General features: G+C 54.7%; 1 protein-coding gene across 1 annotated transcript in view; it reads right to left on the bottom strand.

Moving 5' to 3' along the window:
• LOC144943545 (basal cell adhesion molecule-like) overlaps positions 1-14,464 on the bottom strand; it is a 66,397-nt gene extending 51,933 nt beyond the window's left edge. Inside the window, exon 1 of the mRNA XM_078871111.1 lies at positions 14,224-14,464. Within this exon, the coding sequence (XP_078727237.1) occupies positions 14,224-14,281 (58 nt within the window). The 5' untranslated portion in view covers positions 14,282-14,464. The remainder of the gene's footprint in view (positions 1-14,223) is intronic.
• Positions 14,465-20,353: the final 5,889 nt, after the last annotated feature.

Raw genomic sequence — 20,353 nt, 5'->3', positions numbered from 1 at the left:
GGAGATGGAGTCATGTGGCACAATAGGATGTGGAGCTGAGTGGACTTGCCGATGACTGGTATCAGTGGTGTCAAGATCGGCCTCTGTGGAGGAGGCCCGTGATGGACGCTACTGCGCAGTTGGAGGCAGTCGCCCTCCAACAATAAAGTAAGGCAGATGATCGACGCTCACAACAACCAGCGGAGTGCCGGGTGGCTAAAGCACAACAAGTTGGCACAGTAGGGGGCACAGGTGGTGCATCAGCCAGTCATCTCAGTCAGTCGACCCGTGGCACTTTGGTTTGTCCCGAGACCTCCTGCCAGCAGGCGTTCGACACTTCACGTGGCCTCAACGTGCACATAGCCTGGCACAAGCGTCGTGGTGACGTCACCGCCACTTAGTGGCGAATGGCGGTTGTTGTTGGTGATGGTGGTGGTGATGTTGGTGGTGGTGGTAAAAGCACCGTCGCTTGACACTTTGCCTTCCAGGGTGATGAGAAGCATGAGGCCAAGGCTGGCACGAGAGCACGCGTGCCTTCCCTCGTGTCTTCAGTTCGTTTGCCAAACAAACTTTCCGGTGAATCACAAATTAATGTAGGGCCCGTGCGTCACAGGCCACCACGAGGGCGGGCGGGTGGGCGGGCGTGCATAGCGAGGCTCCGTTCGTCCGCAACAGAATCGTTGACCTTGGTTGGGTGGGGGGTTAAAGAGGCTCACTCAGGACGCCGGCGCCTCGGGCATTCCACAAGGAAGAAGCCGCTCGCCCCTCGGGGTCAAGGGGTTCACCGGTTTGGAATCCAAATCCCGGCCTAGAATCCACGGCGCTGGGGAGGAGCGTGACAGGCGGCGGGCTGCAGGTGAAACGCGCACGCCGAGCGAAGACTCGTAGCGGAGAGAGAGAGAGGGGGGAAGCGTGGCGGGAAGGAGATGACCTCGGGGCGTTTATTGCCGCTCACGTACTTGTGCTTTAGGCAGGCGCTGAGGAGCTGTTCACTGTCGGCTCTGGTGGATTGGCGGGGCGGGGGGGGGCGCCTCAGAGGAGTGCTCTGAGTGTGTGGAACATGAACTCGGACTGCTCACGAATCCCGAGTCGCAGCCGTGTCACTGCACGCGGGGTACCCATCGTAGCCAGCGTCATCACCATCGCGATCGGCCGTTAAAGGTTGAAGGGCAGGATGCAAAGCGCGCATCCCAAACAGCCACCGCAGGTGAAGACTCGAGGACTGGTAGCTAGTCGCAGACAAACGGGCCACACGCTCAGTTCTGTTGAGCTGGTGGTCTGAGTAAGGCTGAGGAGCTGTCATACATGCAATTCGGCATACCCGTGCGCTTTTTGTCAGATCTACCTGAAGCTCTCCGGTGCGTCGTTCTGCTTCGCGTCCGAAGTTCCCACTCCAAGTGCTGGGGGGAGCTTCTTCAGGAGAATCTACGCAGCGACGTTTCTCAAGAACCGGGCTCCCAAGGCTCCGTCGTCACCCCGCTCGGCGCGCGGGCCAAAGTTTCCCTACAAAAACAATCACCGTCTTCTTGAAGTGAGGCAGCGGCGTGCCGCTAAATTTAGCCCAACGGTTGAATATTTTCCATAAAAGTGCGTAATTGTACTGGCACCCGTTTTAAGGGCCCGAGGCCACACCCGAGGCGAAGAATGGTGAAATATAATTTCTAGCAGCGGAAAGAACACGGGCCGTTCTGTCGTATCACGCCAGGCACGGCCACGCCCCCCCCCACTCTCGGGGCCTCAGCTTAGTTCGCTACTTCACGAGGTGGACTGGGTGCAATTTTTCTTTCTCCGAAACTTAAAACTTGGCTATACGTTCGCAACGTGTGTCCGAGTCCTAAAAAAATAAAAAATAAAAAATGTCTAATCCATGTTGTGGGCGTATTTGGACACGGTAATCGAGGCACGTATGGAATAACCAAGAAGAAATGAGGGCGCGTTGATTTTCCTTCGTGCAGTGTGAGGTGACGCATCAACTCAGCGGCTCAGCCTTGCGGAGCGAGCCAACAGGCACGTGCCGTGGACCACGGATCGACAAACCAAAATAACAAGAAGAGCCAATTTTTTTGTTAAACCCCCTTAATATTTCAAGAGCCCCAATTCAATGTGACGATGAATAGGGGGCGGCGGTCCTTCATAAACAGCGTCACGAAGCAGCCGCAGGTTGCCACGACGCATTCAGCCCAGCGTAAACAATCTGTCGGGTGAGTTGGAGTTGACGTCTACAAGCCGGGCCGACAGTGCAATGCCCCCCCCCCAACTCACGGCACGGCTTATTTCGGGACATCCCCGGTGGCACAGTCCCATCGTTCCGTGGCTTGTCGGTGCCACAGCGCACTCGTGGCTTCAGCGTGGAGCAGCTGAACGTATATATTGTACGTTGACTTTCTTTCGCAGCTTACGTAGCCAACCGTGCTAATCGGAACGGCCACACCCCAGGCCTGATAGGGGGACGCGAACGCTCTTTGCAGCAGTCAATGAGGGCTAACAGTGCGTACACTGTGCTCTGCAATGCGTCACGGGGCCCGTGACAGCGCTTGTGCTGGTGTCAGGGAGACTGATCACGCAAGGCCTGTCTTGTGCGCTCTCTCCACATGGTCAGGAGAGAGAGGGGGGAGACTCACAGAGGGGAAGAAGGGGGGGGGGTATGAGAGAGGGGGCCACATGAGCTGCCTGCTATCTCCACGAGGAACGAGTGAGAGAGAGAACAGCGAGATGTGATTGTGAGAGCGAGCGAGCGGGAATGAATGGGCGGGGAGAGGGACAGTGAGAGATAAGGCGAGTGAGAGGGGAGAGGGAGAATGAGAGAGGTCATGGGCAAGAGTAAAACAATTGGTACCCAAGGTAACGCAATGTTAATAGTACGGATTTATTTACGTGGCCAATAACGATGCATTGTCCCATTGTAACCGTTACATTTATTCCACCTCAGGTAGTACCGACAATGGCTCATGGACCAAGACAGTGAGTGAGAGGAGTGATAGAGAGAGAGAGTGTAGCGTGAGAGGGGAGTGGGAGAGTGAGAGAGGTGGGGGGAGTGAGAGGAGATTGTGGAGAGAAACCGCACGAACCACTCCTGCGGGCTCGTCAGCGCAGCAAGGCCGCGGGGTGGAGGGTGATGGGGCGAGTTGGGGGGGGGAGATTCTGCACTCGTCATTCGCTCTGCTCAATTTGTATCAATCTCCACCGCATCCCAAACCCCCCCCTCCCTCCCCCGGCGACGGTTAAGACGCGCGCGCTGGGGAGGGCGAATGTGAGAGGATGCTGCTCGCTGCGCCATCAATCCTCGCGTAATCGCCGCGGAGCAGAGGCTGAGCCCACGATATGGGGGCGCCCCGCGTCGCACCGCGGCACGATCTGGCCCCAGGTGCTGCCCGAATTGAAACGCGCACGCGGAGCTCACACGCGGGGGACGGGGGGGTGTGGAGGCGGCACCGGCAGGCGAGCACGCGCGGAGTGTGATGCCGCGCGCAACCGGTCTCCCCGATCCGTGCCAGATTCCGACTCCCAACCGCTGCCGTCCCATCGCGGGGAAGGGCACAGCGCGAGCGACGAGCGCACGAATCTGCACTCGTGGACGCGCCCTGGCACGGGCCCAGTGAGCGTCGAGATGACGGACGAATGGGCGTTCGTCTTCCGAGCGACGGGCGTCGGGGTGTTTCGCGTTGGCATTCAATAGGACGCGACGTTGAGGGCAGTCGAGGCCGGAAGCAGCCCCCCGTGCAGGCGAGGCCCCCACCCCTACGTCGCGATGCGGATCTCACGCCACGCGGCATGGGTCCGTTTGTTCGACATTGGGCTCCTGCCCCCCCTCCCTCCCCCCGGCCGTGCATTCTTCAGGCAGAGCTCGGGGCAAACAACCGCAGCCGAGACACCTGCGAGCATCCCGCAGCCACCCACCCACCCAGCTCGCCGAACGCGTCCGAACACCCGCGCCAAGCACGAGAATCGGCGCGCAGAGGCAGCCCCCCCCCAACCCCCCCCCCTCCCCCGAGGAGCCAATCACGTTGCGGCACTATCTCGAAACGTCAACAACTTTGATGAAGCAGACAAAATAGGTGCCGAGTCCAATAAAAGTACAATCGGGCGGGGAGGAGGGGATGGGACCCGCATTTAACTTTGTGCGAGTGGGCGACGCTTCGCTTGCGTTGCTGCTGCTGCTGCTGCCAGCGGTGGTGGCGGCAGCGGCGGAATGCCGCTGCCGCGTTATCGAGTGGCACCATCGAGACCAGCGCCCTGCCTCCGACACTCAGCCACGCGGTTCCCACCAAACCGCTGCCGCCAACGCGGCACGAAAACACGGCGAGCGCCGCGCGCCCCACGCGCTTTTGAAGTCCATGCGGGGGGGGGCATGCGGGGGGGGGGGGCGTACGGGGGGGGCATGCGGGGGGGGCAATGCGGGGGGGGGGGGCGTACGGGGGGGCGTGCGGAGATCGGTGGCGTGCGGGGGGGGGGCGCTCCCAGGCTCCGCTTGGCGCTGATAAGGAGCGTAGGGAACGCAATGAGTAAAGATGTAAGAAGGAGGCGCGCTCTGATCACCGTGCGAGCTGCAACCCTAGACAGCTCCCCCACCAGCCCGCCCGCCTGCTCCCCACCCACGCCGCTACACAAACAGGTCCGCTGTGCTCTCACGACGAGACGCGGGGAGCACATTGCCGCGCGCGAGCCCCGCACACTGTACATCCATCCCCGTGGCCGCGTGTTCCCCGGGACCCCTCGGCGGCTCCCTTTGTTTTGCGCGCAGCTTTTTAATGATATCCGCCAAGTAAAGTCCATTGTGCCTGCGAACGGAGCGAGGACTTTAAACAACCCAAACAAAAAATATCGCAAGACAAAACCACAATAGCAAAGGGGGGCAGGCGGGGGGGGGAGCAGACACCTTTATTACCGCCGATTCTTCTGTTACTGTTGAACAAAAACAAATCGTGTTTATATACCGCTTGTTCAAGACTGTTGAGAGTACCCTCTGTTGCACTGGGCGGACGGGAGGGGCTTGTTTTTGCTGGCGCCCCTGGGAATCATCATCAGCCACTCACGCCATCACCGTCATCATCAGCCACTCACGCCATCACCGTCGTTATTGTCAGCGGTGGCGCTTCCCTCCACGTTGTGCCCGCCGGTCAGGGCGGCAGACTCGGGGGAGAAGCCCACGTCTCAACTCGGTAGCCGGGTGCGAGGGCGCGCCCGTCCGTGATCCAGAGCGTTGGGTATCAAGCGCTTAGTGGATCAAGCGCAGTCGTGTGACACTCCCAACCCCGCTGGGCTGTGAAGTCGCCAAGAGGTGGAGTGTACATTCAGTGGAATCGTGACCACCAATCCGCGTGGTGCATTCAGTGTCATCCTTTGATATGCGTGGTTGAAATCGTTGCCATATCCTCGTGCAGGGACCTCCAGAGAGCGAGTCTCGGGACCCGGTGTGGCTAAGTAAATATCATCATCCTGCGTGTGAGTGACCATCAACGATGGCATCTATACAAACCGTTGCTTATAATGCCACACGAAAGAATACGAATCGGTGGGGTGCTGTGGCAACTCCAGAAACGGGCGCCTGCCTGAGCCCACATGTCGGTCAGCCGTGGTCGAGACCAAACCCCAATAATCTCCCCTTTGACAACAAAGCCGCGAACCCTCAGCCTCCTGCAATTCGCGGATTATAGCGATGGCGAGGTCACAACCCCCCCACCACTACCTCGATGCGAGTCACTGAAAGACGCCTTGAAAAGCGTTCCCCATCCCACTCCTCACTCGCTCTCTGTCTGGGGACGCGGCCCCCGCTCGCGAGCCCGCTGGGTCGACGCCGCCCTTGAGCAAGGAGCACGTGGCGACGTGCTCCGAGCCCTGTCCATCACTCAGCAAGCGTCCACGCGCACGCACGCACGCACACACAGAACAACCCTGCAGGAGGAGTCGCCGCGCAGGTTTGTTTTACAAGCGTCGGGGACAAAGATCAATTGGATGTGCACGACACGCCGCACCCGTTTCCCTTAAATGGAAGAAGAAAAAGAAGAAGCGTGCGCTTTTTGGAACTTTTTGGACAACGGCTGTCGTGTGCGTAGCACGAAGAAGAATCTTGGTCCGAGATGTTGCCTATTGGATAATTGTTATCGTTTGCCTCTCTCAGTATGTTTAGTGGCGTTGACGAACTCGTTGGGGTTTGTGCTGTTTGTGTTGTTGCACCCCCTCTCCCTGCTAGCGCACGCGACACGGTCATCGCACGTGGTTTCACCTTTTTGGGCAAAGTGCTGTGAACAAGCCCCTATTAAGGCTGGCACGGTACACGGATGTGGTCAGCAATACACCGAACCGCCTTATTTGCCCCCACGGTGATGTTCAATGTACTCATACCGGAATGGGGGCAGGTCCAAATCAAGTTCAGGTATCACTCGCTGCTGATCGTAGCCGCGGTGGGGAATCGAACGGAGGTCATCGGGATCGAAACGCGGTGCGCAAACCCGCTGCGCCTTCACTCAGTACAGCTTTGGACCACAAAGACAAAGATCCCCCGTATAGCCTTATCCATACTGTTGGGGCAAGTGCTGTTCGCGAGCACCACCTATGAAGGCCAGAACAGCACACGAGGCAGTGGGTGGCCAGCACCACGCCCGGCCACCTTTGTCTCCCCAGTGGCGATGTTTTTTACGCACCACACCAGTTACTCATTTCAGGCTAAGTCGACCTAGGGGAGGCCCAGGACCGGTTCAGATAATCGTCACTGATGTTGGCCAGTGAGCGGGAATCTAACTCGGGTCGCCGGATACGTAGCGCGGCGCGCTAACCGCTACACCACCGCTCCCCCCACAGGCTACACACGCAGGCAGGTGCCAGGAGTCGCATGCAGGTGTCCACGACAGCGGGCGCGTGCAGTCCCCGAGTGGCCCCTTCTACCCGTACCACCACGGCGACGAGCAGCCGAGCTTCACGCAGACCACGTGGTCCACAAACACCAGAGCAGCTGATCTCACGCGTCAGTACCACCCAAGATGGCACCACCTAGAGCGAGTTCCAATTGTTTTTCCACCAACAGTGAAGCACCGTTTGACGTTGGTGGGCTATCAAATAAACGTCCTTTTATTGGCCACTTAAATAAATAAAGTATTGCAACCTTCGGCGGTAACCAATTTCTGCTCTGGATCATGAACGAGACTAGGACGAAAGCCGGGTTCCCAAATGAACCTCACAGCCGCATTCGCCGCGCGCACGACCGTTCAGGGTCTCGCTAAAAGCCGGCAGCCACCGCAGCCTCGCTCGTTCGCTCACTCGCTCACTCACACCGCACAAACGCATTATTTATTCACTAGTAGCGCACAGTGTAATCGCAAATGTGCCTTTGCGGGACCATTAAACGTCTGCTTAGAGATGTATCGATTTGACTGGATCATCCCGCGACTTTAAAGAAGCAGGGGCGATCTCGTGCACGTGCCGCGCAAAATCGCACGAGCTTTTGTAAACACATTCAACCTCGCTGACCCTCGTCCCGCAGAGAGAGGCGTGGAGGTTCACAAGGACCGACCCGGCCCGGCCTCGCCCTGCGTAATGGTGAAGACGCGGGTGATGCTTACACTGCCAAGCACAGAGCTTTGTAGGGGCGATCATCACGGGCACAGCTACGCACCCCGCCCGCTTTGGGACTTTCTGCTCGGGAGACGGCAGGACAGCAGCGAGCGTGCTGGTAATAAGCTGCGACGTCACCTTTCCCCTATTTAATACCGAAACGCGACGACTTGTTCGCAATTCTGGCAAGTTGCCTGATGAAGCTGGTTGTAATCTAAAGCGAAACGTCGTACTCAAATTGTAAATGTTGTGGGTGTACTCTCTAACACACCGGTGTGCTGAAGTAGTAACTAATTGCCACGTTTTATTTACGTGACGAACCTCACTAATTGGCTGCGTCGGGTGGTGGCGGGGTTAACGACACACATATATTTACGCGATCTAACCCAAGAACAATCCTCTATTGTGAATGAAGATACAAACCCCAACACAGAACGGCGCCCAGGCCGAGAGTCAACTCCATGCGCTTTTTTTGTTTGGCTTTGAGACAGAAGCGTTACCACGCGGCACCCCTGCCGCTCCATTGAATTACTGTACCGCGGAGCTTCGCTTTGGCCAAAGCGCAAGGAATGCGCCCCATCTCGTGTCCAATCTCGCCAGATCTGACAATCTAAGCAGCCTTGAGCCCGGGTGGCGGCACGTGACCAGCACGCACACAGGGTCGCCACAGGCTGCGATAGATCGGTGGGCGAGCGGGCGAGGGCAGTGAGGAAAACTCCACGGTTGTACGACTCGATGCGCGAAAAGACGCTCCCCGGTCAGAACGAGGCCGCTCTTGAGAGCCGACGTGGTGAAGCGTGCTCAGAAAACCCCGCCCGCTCAGCCCGCACGGCGTGTGGGAAAAGCCGTCATCCAGCAGTGGAGTGACTAAGACGGGACTGCACGTGTTCCAGGCGTGGCTTGCCCTGCTCGGACCCGGCTCTACCGACCCGTCAAGTTGCTCTCAAATGGACCGTGCGTTAATGTGGATATCGAATGAGTCAATCGCAATGATATTTTTGATTCTTTCGGTAAAGTCACGTAGAAGGAAAATAATAAAATAATAAAAATATTCAACAATAAAAAATTCTCACGACGTTTCGACTGCAACACAAGCAATCATCATCATCACTTTTTGTATTGTTTTATATTTTTATTATTTTGTTATTTCCCTTCTACGTCACTTTACCGAAAGAACCAAGAATATGAATCCCTGCAGTCACGAAAGCTTTAAATCAAAATTTAATCACAATTATGTTATTTGCGATGCAACAAAATTAACTCTTGACGTACGTCAGGATGGTTTCCTGTAAATTGAACTCTGGCTATCTGCGAGATTAATTCAGTCAAATATATCCGTCAGCGGGGTTTTAGTTTCACGGCAGGTCTCATACTGACGACGAGCTGACGGGGTTTGTGACGGAGCGCTGCGGCATCGCCCGGCACGTATCCCGCTGCGGTCTGGGGTCACGCCGCGCCTGCCACAACGCTAAGGTCACACCGTCACTGTCCCACCACTCGTTCACCACGGCTCTTGTGACGACATCACATTCATCCCTCTCGTTCAGACCGAAGCGACGTGGATTTCTGCATATCTCTGGCTGTCGCCTGATGATGCTAACTGCAATTACTGGCGAAACGTCGTACTCGAATTGTAAATGTTGTGGGTTTACTCTCCAACACACCGGTGTGCTGTGCTAGTAACAAATTGACATGTTCTGTTTACTAATTGACTGTGTCGTGTGGTGGCAGGTTTAACGACACATTTATATCCACGCAATCTAACCCAACCACCTCTATTGTGCATAATATTGGTCGCGAAAAACTGCTACGTGTCCAACTGAGCAGCAGAATTGACTGTCAACCTCCCCGTGCCCCACCTTGTATGTATGTTGAACTTCTTTCGCACCGTACGTAGCCAACCGTGCTAATAGGAGTTGCCGGGGGAAAGGAGAACAAACTAAACACTGAAAGCAGTCACTAAAGAATGTTGTTTCTCAGTCTAGATTTCGAAGTGCAGAGCTCCCAGTGGTTTCATAATAACACGATAACTTCCACACGAGCTCACGTCTGGAGCCCCGTGACCCGCGCCTCGCCGCCGGTCAGTCACACGAGAACAGAGGTTGGCAACCATTAATGCCAGACAGGGTGGAACCTATTCTTATTCATACTCTTTGGTTATTTCGGTAAAGTCACGTAGGTATAAAATAAATCACAAAGTTTCTGGCGCAACACAAGCGTCCGTCATCAGGTGAGAAAGCATGATCTGCTGCTGAGGCAGATTCTATTCTTATTTGTCATCGTTATGGATACCGGCAAAAAGGTCCCGTAGATATAACTGCTGAAAGCCAGCTATGGATACTTTCATACGTGCATTGCCTTTGTGCTGTTCGCCTTTTGGCGTTCTCTGGTCTAACACTGGTGAGACGAGGCCCTCTCTGGTGTAGGCCAGTCAGTTTCAAAGACAATGCATTTATTAATCAGGGCATGTTTGTTTGCATGTTCACCACAAGTACGTGTGGTTAATGCAGACTTGATGCCTTGCAAAAGGCATCTGTGTGGTATTTGGATATTTTAACACCTGTTTCGTTGCCAGAAAGAGTAAAACCTCTTTTTATTTGTCATCATAACGAGAATATATATTTTTCCGAATTCGGTATTTTAAAAAACCTCAATACTTCCAGAGCCTCAATGCACGTGAATAACGTCACGAATCAGTCCTTTAAAGAGCCACGTGCATGCGGCTCCTCGGCCGCAGGATGCCGACCCCTGCGACGAGGACGACGTTGATGTTGGATAGGAGGGCATCGCCTCTCAAGCCCCCTCGGGGGTTTTAGTCTCCCGCCTCGGCCGTAGGTCCCCCCCGCCGCGTCTGGGGTGTGGTGCCACGTGAGGCCAAGCCCGGAGTGTTGAGGCCTCGTCGCAGTGGGGCCGCGGGACGACCCCCTGCGTTGCGTAATCTCCCGAGGCATCGAGCGCGACTTCACCGGGCCGTACATAATCAGGCATGCGCGGACACACTGTTCCACCCGAGTGAATGCGAGCTCTGTCAAACCGTTACCAAACTCGACAGAGTCCAGCGTCTCAAGAGTAACACAATCGCATCGACTTAAAGCTTTGTCCAGCTTCCGTTGCGCGAGCACGACTTTGTGCGTTTTGTTTTAAAGGATGCAGGTGAGCCACCGATTTGCATCAAGATTCCCACAGGTGTACAACGCGTCCGACATCAACATCCCAATTAAAGGTCAAAAAACACCCACACAGAGGTTGCGGGCCAAGTCTCTGCATACACCCCCCCGCCCCGCCCCAGTTCGACCATCAGCACAGACACTCAGCGATCGTGCATCTGAAGTGACGGAGGAAGGAAACGTCGCCGTTCCGTACACGGGTGACCCGCTGACCCATCAATGTTTACTCGCGCTGGCAGCCGGCTGTGGGCAGTGGCATTCTTCAGTGCGTGGTGCCAGCGGCCCTGCCGCCACATGTCACACATTCTGGCAAACAGCCACAATTTCACTTGACTTTGAGACTGACTGCGCCAATGACAACTGCCCTCCTGTAAGCCCTAAATATTGGAGCCGGCCACTTGTCCTCCAGCCAAACCACCATTTCGTCAATGCCAGGGTCGACAGCCTTAGCCAATTCAAACACGATCCGATCGCAAGACTGGCAAGGAGTCGCTTCACTTATGCCAGCAGCACCTGCTGGCTCACATGGGCACCCGGAGAGCGACGCCGCCTCTGTGGGTGTCCACGGCGCTCCGGCGCGCTTTTGTATTGCCCCACGGGGTCGCTCGCCACTGCAGCGCCGTTCGCTCCCAAGCGCTGAAGAAGCTCTCGGCAGTCGTGGACTTGGGCGCGGCATCGCCGCCGCTCGACAGCAAATCGTCACGATGGGGCCAGCGGCAACTGTTGACGGCAGCCCGCGGTAGCGCGTTCGCCCCCTTGTTGCAGGGGTTTCGCGGTTCGAATACGGCACTGCCCTGGTTAACACTGCGGTGGGTGTATTAACCGTAGTAATAATACTATAACGCACCGTCTGCCTAACGGTGAACGCTAAAGATCACGTGATGTCATTCACAAGAGTCGGGTCGGCGCCATGGTCCGCATTTGCCTATATTAGAAAATTGTCACCGCAAATTACTCAATCGGGGGATTCACACCAGGAACCATCGGCCACCTACTGCGAAAACTTGGCAGGACCCTCCTGAAAAAAAGTCGTGAGACTCGGTGAGGTTTTCGTGGGTAAACAAAGCTGAAAAAAATGAAACAACTATCTAAATAACAATATCATATGCCTTGGAGGATGGGGGCGTGGGAGGGTGTAGAATCACACGCGCGTCCCACCAGCCCCCGAACTCGCAACTCGTAAAAGAGTCGCTGTCGGTGCACGGAGCTGCAGCTGCAGATGCGATTCCACGCCGCGATGAATGGAGCGCCTCGGTGACGAGACGTTACCTCTATCGCTGCTATAAATTCCCACGTGACGATCAGCCACTTCGTTGAGCTGAACGTTTGTGGCGAGGTCGCTTCTGATAAAGAGCCTGCCGTGGCTCAGTGGTAAGATAATACAAATTTTAGTTTCTAGTTGAGAATGAGCTGGAGGCTGGCCGCGATGCGTTTCGAGCGATAGAGGCCCCAGTGGAGTTTAATGAGGCACCCCCCAGGCATTGTGTTTGCACGGGGAACCAAGTAACGAGCGATGTCTGACTGTTGACACCGTCCGTGTTAAGTGGCCCCTGACTAATTAGCGTAGGCGTGTCTCGGTCCTGCGGGTTTGCTTTGAACACGTGGACAAATCAAACGCAACGAAAGCTGAAAGAGTGTTTTGTGAGTGTGTGTGTGCGGGGTGTGTGCAGAGCGGCGTGAAAGAGATGCGTGCTCGCAAACGACGCGGAGAGAGTGGAAGAGGAGGGCAAGGGTCAGGGGACAAAGCACAAAGCTTGGTCGTCGCATCACCACAGAGCAGGGATGGAATGATGTGTGTATGTGTGTGTGTCGAACTTCTTTCGCACCGTACGTCCACAACCGTGCTAATCGGAGGTGCGGGGGAAAGGACAACAAACTAAACACGAAAGGCATTTCTTGAAGAAATTAGTTTTCAATCTAGATGATTTAAAAGTGCATAGCTCCAGTGGCTTCCTAATATGAAAGGAAGAGCGTTCCAGACGGCCGCAGAGGCGGATATGATGGACACGGGCTCATGCGCTGGAGTCGGCTGGATTGTGGCTTCGCAGAGCTGTGTAGGCTGGCCATAGCTCGGGGAAGATATTCATCCAGCAGTGGACGAGACCGTGGCTCACAGTGAGTACACTGAACATGAAAGTCATACGGATTCTCGACGGTGGCCTTCCAGTGTACGGCGGTCGCGGGGACTTTCGACCATAGGGGCCATCCATTGAGTACGTACGCAACAATCTGTCAAAACTTGACCCCTTCCCCCTTCCTGTACACACGCGTACTTTTTACACACACCCCCCCCACCGAATCCTATAAAACGGCCGATATTTAATCCACGCAGAAACCATCAAGGATGAATAATATTAACGTGTTTAAGTAAACAGATAGTCCACCGCCGGACTATCTAACTCATTTGAAGGCCAATGTAGACAAATTATTATCGAGGCTTCACCGCCCCCCCCCCGTTCCCTATGCTTACGCACATTGTCAGTAGACACCCCATATGCAAGCGTACGAATTTGGGTTAACCCCCCCCCTCCCCTCCATGCGTACGGACTCAATGGATGGCCCCATACTTCAGTCAGCTGGTGAGTGCGGGTTGGGGCGGGGTGCGAGGGGTGTCACTCAGTCTCTCTCCTCGCCCCCGTGCACTGGCATCGACTGTCCTTGCACGTCAAAAAAACAATCAACAACCTCTCACTGCCTCTTAAACTCCCACGTGTTTATTCTCCATTGACCACCCTCACTTCTCCCCTCGCTGTCCTCCCCACTCGTGCTGACGCCGCTTTCCCTGTCCCCAACTCCGCATGTTCACCGCCACCATCAATCCACTCGTGTCATTTTACATCAACCGCTATTCCACGCACCGTCACCAGCACCACCACCACCAACCACTTCATTTCACGTGGGTGGCCAGAACCACGCCCGGCCGCCTTTGTCTCTCTAGTGGCGATGTTTACTACACACCGCACCAGGTACTCATTTGAGGCTGAGTCGACCTAGGAGAAGTCCAGGTAATCGTCACTGAAAGTTGGCGGTGAGCGGGCATCGCCGGGTTCGTAGCGCAACGCGCTAACCGTGACGTTACAGCTCCAAAGACAAAGATCCCCCGTATAGCCTGTAACAGACTGTTGGGGCAGGTGCTGTTAGCGAGCACCTATGAAGGCCGGCACGGCAAACGAGGGGGTGGGTGGCCAACACCATGCCCGGCCGTCTTTGTTTCCCTAGTGGCGATCTTTACACACGGCACCAGGTACTCAATTGAAGCTGAGTCGAGCTAGGGGAGGTCCATGCCCGCTTCAGATAATCGTCACCGGTGTTGGCCGTGAGCTGGAATCGAACCCGGGTCGCCAGGTTCGTTGCGAAACGCGCAAACCGCTACACCACCGCTCCCCACACCTGTACACACACACACGCGCGCGCGAACCTGTACACACACACACGCGCGCGCGCACACCTGTACACGCCACGAACTCTCACGTCTGCGCACCTGCACGGCTCTGCATACCACGCTCTATCACGCCTGTGCCAACCTCACCTGCGAGCGAGACGACGAGAAACGCCACGCACGTGTTCACCAGCAGCTGCGCGGCCATCGTCGCAGTCGGTGCAGCGCGCAGAAGTTCTCTCCCTGCGGAATTTATCCCGGGTGGAAAGTGAGCCCCGGTTTAGCAGGAGCCTCGGCGCGACGTTCGCGTTGGTCCGTTCGCTGCCGACTGCGCGCAGCTTCACCACCGCGAGGGAGCGCGCGAGCGAGGGATGGCACAGTGGTAGTCGAAGGGGAGGGAGGGAGAGAGAGAGCGAGGGAGGAGATGAAGGGGTTGGGGTGGGAGAAAACTGAATAGAGGGAGGGGGAAGGGTGGTAGGGATGTAATGGAGTTTGGGGGGAGGGGGGCGAGGAGCGGCATGGGGAGGGGGAGGGATGGAGCCGCTCGAACCGAAATTTACACATTTGGCGAAGTGGCGCAGCGGGCCCCTCCCTCCCACCTCTGATCCCCACTTAGGGGGCACTACCCGATGCATTTAGGGGGGAGGGAGGGAGGGAGGGGCAGACACTCATTACCACAGCCTCAGTGGGGGTGAGGCTGACGGGGCCTCCTCGTACGATGGCCATCGCCCGATCAGCAGCTGCAGGACCTGGCTGCGATGCCATCGGCGGCAAGGACCACGTGACTTCTTCGGCTTGAACTTGAGTGCCTGCCCAGCACACGACGTAGGGGGGGCAGGGGGTGCGAGGGGGCAGTCATTGAGGGGCACGGGATTTCGGGTGCCCCCCCCCCCATAGAATCGCGACTCGAGCTCAGGTCCTGAAGTGGCGTGGAGGTGACATCTGCGACCGCACACGATCCTGATCCCTCTGTGGGTCAGCCCCCCCCTCCTCCAACCCTTAAGCCAAACACAAGACCTTGGCCATTGTCCATTGTCCCGCGTTCAGTCAGGAGTGGCTGGATGGAGGAAGTCCGGATCCTGTGGCTCTGGGGCGCACCGAGGTAGCGCAACACACGCCAGTCGTGACACAGACAGACAGTCGCACAGACAGTCAGACAGTCGGTCACATATTCTAGATTTGAAGCTTTCGTGACTGCAAGGATTCATACTCTTAGTTCTTTCGGTAAAGTCACGTAAGTAAAATTAATAAAAATAAAACAATAATTGATTAATATTACCTACCTGACGTTACCGAAAGAAATAAGAGTATAGTCGGTCACATAGACAGACAGTTATGAAAACAATCACGGCGACATGAAAGACCGGCTGGGATCGGACCGGCCCAGCGACATTTCTAGGCGGTGAGTGAGAGGCGGGGGGGGCGAGACAAAATGTAGTGGTGAGAACGAGCCGACGGAGCCACGACGCACACAAAGATGCCCCCTGTAGCCTGAACAGGCTGTTGGGGCAAGAGCTGTTGGCGAGTACCTATGAAGGACTGCACGGCGCACCTATGGGGGAGTGGTGTGGCCAACACAACGGCCGGCCGCCTTTGTCTCCCTCGTGCTGATCTTCAACACACCGCCAACGTACTCGTTAAGGCTGAGTCGACCTAGGGGAGGACCAGGAGCGGTTCGAATATGACTCGCCAAGAGCATGATAGCGACGGACATAATGACAACAGTTGCTATTCGCCGTGGCGGCAACGTGACCACAGTGCTGTGCCAGGTTAGGTGCTCTTTGAGGCCACGTAAAGTGTCGAAGGCTCTCTGGCAGGAGGTCACGGGACACACCCAGGCACGTGCCCCTCCCCCAATGATCATTGGGGTTTATTAGTAATAAAGCGGCATTTTGCGACCCCCACTGCCACTGTGTAGCATATTATTACGTGCCAGGGACTCTATGAGATGATAGGACAATAGTCTGAGATCCATAATTGGCAATAAGTAACGGCAAGGCAGTTATAAGCGACTCAGAATTGTGCGCAGTTGCGTACAACGACTTCCCTGAAGGCATTCACCTTCAGCGAGCACGATGCCGATCACACAACGCGGTTCGAATTCAACCCTCGATCGATGGCTGCGCCATCGCCGCACACGCGTCGAATAAAAAGCAAGGGACAAGTCCTTACTTACTAACAACTCCTCTATCATTTTTCATTGCTGGAGGGGTTGCCCCCCCCCCCCCACCTGAAAAACCTGGCTCCGCCATTGCCCAGGTGCCATGGGTTTACTGACCGAGATCGCTGGCAGATGTACCACCTGTGCTCCCATCTGTGCCAACTTTCTGCGTTTTACCCCCCCCCCCCCGGCGCTCTGCCCGTTGCGAGCGTTGCTCATCTGCCCTCCGCTGTTGTTAAAGGGCGATCTTGACACCGCTAGTATCGTACCAGCCAACGGCAAGTCCACCCAGCTCAACATTCTCCCGTACCACATCGTTCCATTTCTTCTCGAGCCCGTGCCGCGCACGCTTAGCCCCCTCTATCCGACCAAACAGAAGCCGCTTGGCCATGCGGTGGCTGGGCATGCGCCCTACATGAGCGAGCCAACGCAGCTTTTGCCTGCCGGAGGAAATCACCGATTGGACTGTGTCCAGATATTTGAATGATATGTGAGCTGACGCAATCCAGCCTGGTTAAACCAAGGATGGATCGTAGCGGAGGCGAGCCTCAATGTTTCAAACCGACGCAGATGTGCCTTTAGAGTCGTCCACGTTTCGCGAGCATAGAATATGTATTTATACTGGAGGAATCCGATGAGCTATAAAGCTCTTTTTCACAGATGTCCAGTTGTGCTAGGACAGAACGTTACAACAAACAATAACAAAAACACGATAGGAGTGAAAAGTAAACACATCAGAAAAACAACTATCTTTATTTCATCCGATGAAGACCACTGACATCGTCTCTTTTTTTGCAGAAGTGATCCGGTGACCAAGGAGAGCTCCACGAAATTGGGTAAAAAAGTGGACATTTACATCAGCCAGATAAAGATAAGGCAAAGATCCCCCGTATAGCATTAACGGACTGTAGGGGCAAGTGCTGTTAGCGAGCACCTATAAAGGCCGACGCGGCACACGAGGGGGTGGGTGGCCAACACCACGCCCGTATCAGACAGACATACACACACGCACAGACACACACGCACACACACAGCCAGACATACACACACACAGCTAGACATACACACACACAGCCAGACATACACATGCACAGACACACACGCACACACACAGTCAGACATACACACACACAACTAGACATACACACACACAGCCAGACATACACACGCACAGACACACACGCATACACACAGCCAGACATACACACACACAGCTAGACATACACACACACAGCCAGACATACACACGCACAGACACACACGCATACACACAGCTAGACATACACACACAGCCAGACACGCAGACACACAGCCAGACATACACACACACAGGCAGACACACACACAGCCAGACACACAGCCAGACACGCACACACACAGACACACACAGACACACACACACAGACACGCACACACACAGACACACACACAGCCAGACACGCACACACAGACACACCGGCGTGGCCCACTCCTGCTGCTGCTGCTGGAAGGGAGATCCGTGCGTGGCACCCCCGCGGTCACACGCGGCAGTCGCTCGACCATGATGCAAGGTGCAGGTTCCGTTTCTTCTTTTTTTTTACTTCTGGTTTCATATGGCCGCCTTTGTCTCCCTCGTGGTGATGTCCAACGCAAGCCCCACGTGCTCATTACGGCTGAGTCTACCGAGGGGAGGACCAGGAGCGATTCGCATACGACTCGCCAAGAGCATGATAGCGACGGACATAACAACAACATAATCAAGGTTTTTGGGTTATATCGCGTAAGTATAAATGTGACGTAACCGTCCATCACCCTACACAGCCATTTAGTAAGGGATTTGTCACGTAAACAAAAGGCCAATTAGTTACTAGTATAGTGTAGTGTGTAGTGTAGTGTATAGTATAGTGTATAGTGTAGTGTGTAGTGTCTAGTGTAGTGTATAGTGTAGTGTATGATGATGATGGAGTGTAGTGTATACTGTCGTGTATAGTGTAGTGTATAGTGTTGTGTGTAGTATATAGTATAGTGTATAGTGTAGTGTATAGTGTTGTGTGTAGTGTATAGTGTAGTGTATACTGTAGTGTATAGTGTAGTGTATAGTGTAGTGTATAGTGTTGTGTGTAGTGTATACTGTAGTGTATAGTGTAGTGTATAGTGTAGTGTATAGTGTTGTGTGTAGTGTAGTGTATAGTGTATATTGTTGTGTATAGTGTAGTGTATAGTGTAGTGTATATTGTTGTGTATAGTGTTGTGTGTAGTGTATACTGTAGTGTATAGTGTAGTGTATAGTGTTATGTGTAGTGTATACTGTAGTGTATAGTGTAGTGTATAGTGTAGTGTATAGTGTTGTGTGTAGTGTATAGTGTAGTGTATAGTGTGGTGTACTACTTCAGGCCACCGGTGTGTTGGAGAGCAAATCCACAACATTTACAATTTTAGTACCGTGACGTTTCGCTGGTAATTATATAATTCCATTCAGAATTAAGGGGCCGTTTTTCCCGAAAGAGCAAAGTCAGTCCACCTAATTTTGGTCTCAAACCTAAAAATCTGCAACAATGAATCACGTCCCTGACATCGTCATACTCTCACGCGCGCGTGCCCGATTGCGAAATTCGCTTTGCTTGATCGTGTCCCCCGGTGCAGCTTCTACGTTTTCTCTGTTCGTGCGGCGGCTGCCGATGCAGATGAAGAGCCAACGACTGTTATTTCACATTCAGGCGGTCGCGAGGCACAGATGACCGCGTCAGGAGCTTGCGGAGTAGCGGTTTCGTCGCTGCGATGTCTCCCTCGTATGTGTGGATCGAGCATTGGCGTCGCCATGCGTTGTACGGTCTGTTCCGGGGACCACAGCAGCCGTGTCTGCCACGGTGGGTGCAGTGGGTGCGTGCGATGTAGGGTGGACCGCGAGCTTCGTGAAAGATCAAACCTAAAGGATCTTCTGCGTGAAGTGCGCTCCCAATTTTATCTTTCACGCATCTAGGGTGGGGGGGGGGGGTGTCAGACATTTGTGACGATGTGTGACGAGGGGGGGGGGTGAGAAATGTGACGTCACATCAAAATGCGCAACTTTAAATACATATAGACAACACGTTCTACTTAATTAAATAGACTTTTTAATAAATGTTTTCTCCTACAACATCAGAGTACAGCGCCACATTAAATACGCACTACAATGACAATAGTTTAAAGCGATTTGTTTTATTTTCAAAATGGAAATATTGTTTTTGGGGGGGGGCAGAGCTTTGTGACGTCATATTTGAGGGGGGGGTCTGACTTTTTGTGACGCCGTGTGACGAAGGGGGGGGGGGAGTCAAAAATCGTCCAAAATCGCGTGACGTCATTTATGGACAGCCCCTTTCCAAACGATGGCAAGGTTCGAGTTGTAGTCGCGTTGCCAGCGAGCAGAGTGGCAAAGTTGCTCACTTGCTCGGGATTTGCCGAGCAGAATCGAGGCGAGTTGCATCGCCTGCGATGTCGACTGGGACTCGGAGCCCTTGGCTGGCCACTGTCATCGAAGCCCTACCCAATCCGAGAGGAGATGGACCTTGGTGATGCAAGGTCCCAACCAGCACCAGCCTGGCGCCGGCCCTGACCTTGTCTTGCCCCGCCTGAACCAGCGGAGCAGCAATCACCGAGAATACGTTTTGTCGAAATGAAACTACACATGCTGCTATTTTTTATTTTACCAGGTAAGGCACACTGAGCCATGTAGCTTTGTTTCAGAAGTGACCTGGCCACAAATTATATCTCGACGGTGTGGCTTATCACGTGAAAATGTTATAGCAGCCAAATACTCTGAACGCGTGATGTTGTTTCTAAATGTGGAGGGAAAACCCAGAGGACCCGGAGAAACATCCACGCGACCACGAGGAGAGAGAGAAACTGAAACTCCAAATACACAGCAGGCGTCAGGGTCGGGATCGAACCCACGGCCTCCTGTATAATGCCAACTAAAACGCCACAACAACGATACACTTCGTTTTTTATTTTTATTGACTGCCACACCGCTGCCGTGGGAGTCGAGATCATGGACGAGCCCTTGGCTCCTGCCTTGGGACGTCTTTTCTCAATTTCCGACCGTTTTGGCTTCATGCGAGGGTTGTGGCACCCAAAAAGCTCGGCACAAATGGGGTCAGGAAT

Source organism: Lampetra fluviatilis, chromosome 31 (genome assembly GCF_964198595.1).
Source record: "Lampetra fluviatilis chromosome 31, kcLamFluv1.1, whole genome shotgun sequence".
Classification (NCBI taxonomy): domain Eukaryota; kingdom Metazoa; phylum Chordata; class Hyperoartia; order Petromyzontiformes; family Petromyzontidae; genus Lampetra; species Lampetra fluviatilis.
The sequence above is the reverse complement of the archived record's forward strand: the minus strand, read 5'-3'. Positions and strand labels throughout refer to the sequence as shown.